At 41.9% G+C, this 3,287-nt stretch overlaps 1 protein-coding gene across 1 annotated transcript; it reads right to left on the bottom strand.

Annotated features, from left to right (window-relative positions):
* Positions 1–548: 548 nt before the first annotated feature.
* LOC121301565 (Krueppel-like factor 2) lies at positions 549–2,972 on the bottom strand. Its single transcript, XM_041231063.1, has 3 exons — positions 2,553–2,972; positions 1,383–2,313; positions 549–1,205 (listed from the first exon to the last, which is right to left on the bottom strand). The coding sequence occupies exons 1-3, from the start codon at positions 2,622–2,624 to the stop codon at positions 1,030–1,032; spliced, it is 1,179 nt and encodes a 392-aa protein (XP_041086997.1). The 5' UTR covers positions 2,625–2,972; the 3' UTR covers positions 549–1,029.
* Positions 2,973–3,287: the final 315 nt, after the last annotated feature.

Here is a 3,287-nt window from a genome sequence, read left to right as displayed (position 1 = left end):
TGCTTTATATTTATAGGCAGAACCCACAGACTACAGGCAGTGGCAGCCATACAGCTGGAAAACATTACAACCAAAATCATCATACTTACTCCAGAGCTTGAGCTGGGCTTAAAATAGTTTCTTATTCTCCAACACACAACAGCCCTGTGGGATCGTGTTCCTCTTTTGACTTGAGCATATTTTTTCTTCAAAATATGTATTTGTTTTATTTAAAAAAGAGAAAGACTCCAAGATATCTTTCATTTACTTTTAATATTTACATTAAAATACAGTTATTTACATTATACAAATATTTACATTACTTATATAAATTTAAGTCAGAAAAAAAAAATATTTACAATACATCTAGCCCTGTGTCAATAGTGTAACTTAAACCTGGAGCAGACAATATTATTGCACCTATAACTGAGACTGTGAGGTGTGATGTGCGGCGGAATCGGACACGTGGTGGCCCCCACCGCACTTTGGGGTGAATGTTAAATTTAATTATAAAATTTGAAAGTTTACTAGGGGTCCGTCCCAGGGTTAAATTTCCGTTTTTAAAAATAAAAAAAAAAAAAAAAAAAAAAAAAAAAAAAAACATTCTTTTTATAAAAGCTTATTTCACGTGCAGTTTACAGGTACAGCAAATATAAAAACAACTTGTCAATGTTACCCCATATTACCTACAATACAGACGTGGTATATAGGAACTTCCCTGGCACATCAAATATAAACTTAATAGAATTAAACGTCAATGCATGATCCCAGTTTTTTTTTTTTTTTTTTTTTTTTTTTTTGTTTGTTTTTTTCTGAGATGTTTTAGGACCTGCCTTTTGGGTCAAGTTCGCAATTGCAATAAAATAAAATAAAAAATCTTCACTATGTTCTGCAAAAGCCTTTGCAAATTCGTTTGTCCAACTAAGTAGTACCAGCTACGCGTTTTAAAGTGTATATATATATATAAACTCGTTCCTTTTTTATTTGATATAATAATTAAATAGCAATGAGTATAACAAGTCCAGTCCAGTGCAGAATTGCATGCTCAGTTTACATGTGTCGTTTCATGTGCAGGGCAAGGTGGTCCGACCTGGAGAAGGCACGCTCGCACAGGTGGCACTGGAAGGGACGGTGGCCGGTGTGTTTACGGAAATGTCGGGTCAGTTCATCGGAACGGGCGAATTTCCAGCCACAACCTTCCCAGCTGCAGTGATAGGGCTTCTCACCTGGGTTAACAGAAAAAAAAAAAAAAAAAAAAAAGTTATTTTAGTCACGAAATGGTTTAATATTCATCCCTGATTTATTATTATTATTATTACAGTATCTTTATATATATAATTTGTGTATTGGGGATTATCATGTGTTCTGCAGAATTGCGACAGTGACCGTGGCATTCCCCTTACCTGTGTGCGTCCTGTGATGCGCTTTCAAGTGAGAGCTCTTAGTGTAAGTTTTCCCACAGCCGGCGTAGGTGCAGGTGTGACTCGCGGTTCGTTTCCTGGGCCAGGACCTGCGACCTCTCTTTGGTTTGGAGTCCAGGAGTTCGAGTGGGGATGACGGCGGGGTCAGCAGAACTCTCTGCGCCGACGGCTGGAGGCTGAGCCCATCCTCGTACATGCTGAACTGGTGCGCTGTGTGATACTGGAGCGGCATGCCAGGCGGAGGAGGGGGGAAGTTTTGGGCAGAGTGGTATCCCTGCTGGAATGTCATGGAGTGGCACATCTGAGGCTGGCAGTCTGTGTTCATCAGGTCATCGGGGCTCAGAGGCGGGGTCATGTTGCCCGTTGTCTGGGGGGAGCTGGCTACCCTGGGCTGCTCGAAAGCCATCATGCACGATGAATTCCCCTCCTGTTTAATTTTAACGCCGGTCTGAGGCACCATGCCCATGATCGGTCCGTAACCATCCATGCTTGGCTCAACCTTGATGTTGTCAACAAAGTCCTGGTTTGCAAAAGAGTTCGTTGAAGCGACTAGGAATCTCCCGTGTACGTTATTGGCGAGACAGTAGCTATTGTCCACCTCAGACCTCAGCAGCTCTTCCATAAGGCTAGTGCTGTAGGGTGGCGGGGCGCTGCTCTGCTCGGGTCCGCTGTAGGACCCCGCGGGGTTGCCAGTCTGGTAGAGAGAGCTGGGTTCAGTAGATGTCATTGAGTACTCTCCAGCAGGAGCGATGGGATTCAAACTGTCGGAGCCGGTGGTGTTGGCGAGGATAAATTCCAGATCCAAGAAATTGCTCAGATCTTCGTCGTCTTTTCTTGGAAAGTACGTGTCCGTGTTCTGCACGGCCATTGAGCAGCTGGAGTGTACAGCCTTGTCCATTTCAGTTCTCCACCTCTGCAACAAAACAAATGAACATTAGCATTTAGAATAATTACCAGAGCGCGTTTGTTATGTAAAACGCTTTGACACAAAAATAGAAATATGACTGCTTTGTGACATTCTGTATGGTCACCACTTTTAACAGCAGTACTGCGTGCATGTGAGATTAGCCAGCATATTAAGACACTTTGCATAACAATAATAATACTAATGCGCGCATATAGTATTATATATAGTAAAATATATATACTCACGTTTTCCCAACATTTTTCCCACGGGTTTGCAAACGTAGATATAGAAGGTAGAATGGTACCGCTTAAAGCCATTTTCAACTTCTTTCACTGCAAAAATATATATTTAAAAAAAAAAAAAAAAAAAAAAAAAAAACCGCTGACGAAATATTCAGCAGAAGTTCGATCCACCTTACTCCTCGTGTAAAAAAAAAACTTTTTGTAAATAGTCGAGTTCTCCTCTGCTATATGAAGTAGTGTTTGAAAGTCATGTGAAACTTTGATTGGTAGGCGATCCTAACTTATAAATATTGCAGCTGAGAAGCTGAACCAATTGAATTAAGCGGAGGAAACGCGTTCAGGATGGAGGTAGCGCACGATCGGTCCTAAATTTAGCTCTGGTATATAAAGCAGCTCTCAAGTTCATTTGCTCAACTCTACTTCTACACTCTCTCAATCTTCCCGGCTTCTTAAAGGGCCATGCTCCTCCCCCCGTGGTCATAGAAACAGGTTTAACAAGTAAACATGCCAGGCAGAAATGAAAGAGTCATGGTGACGCGCTAGAACCAGCCCCCCTGAAACTAGGCGAGAGAGAGAGACGTGCAGCCCAACAGATATTTAATTGCTGCAATGTACCTGCTGATAGAGGCGTTGAAACAGTATACGGTTTATAAAGTATACAGCTTTCCTTACTGATATGTACTGTGTTCAGTCCCTTACCGAAATGTCCTGTAGGATAGCGGTACTCCATTGTGGGAC

The sequence above is a fragment of the Polyodon spathula genome, chromosome 27 (genome assembly GCF_017654505.1).
Source record: "Polyodon spathula isolate WHYD16114869_AA chromosome 27, ASM1765450v1, whole genome shotgun sequence".
NCBI lineage: Eukaryota > Metazoa > Chordata > Actinopteri > Acipenseriformes > Polyodontidae > Polyodon > Polyodon spathula.
Note: the sequence above shows the minus strand (reverse complement) of the source record. Positions and strands in the feature narration are given on the sequence as shown.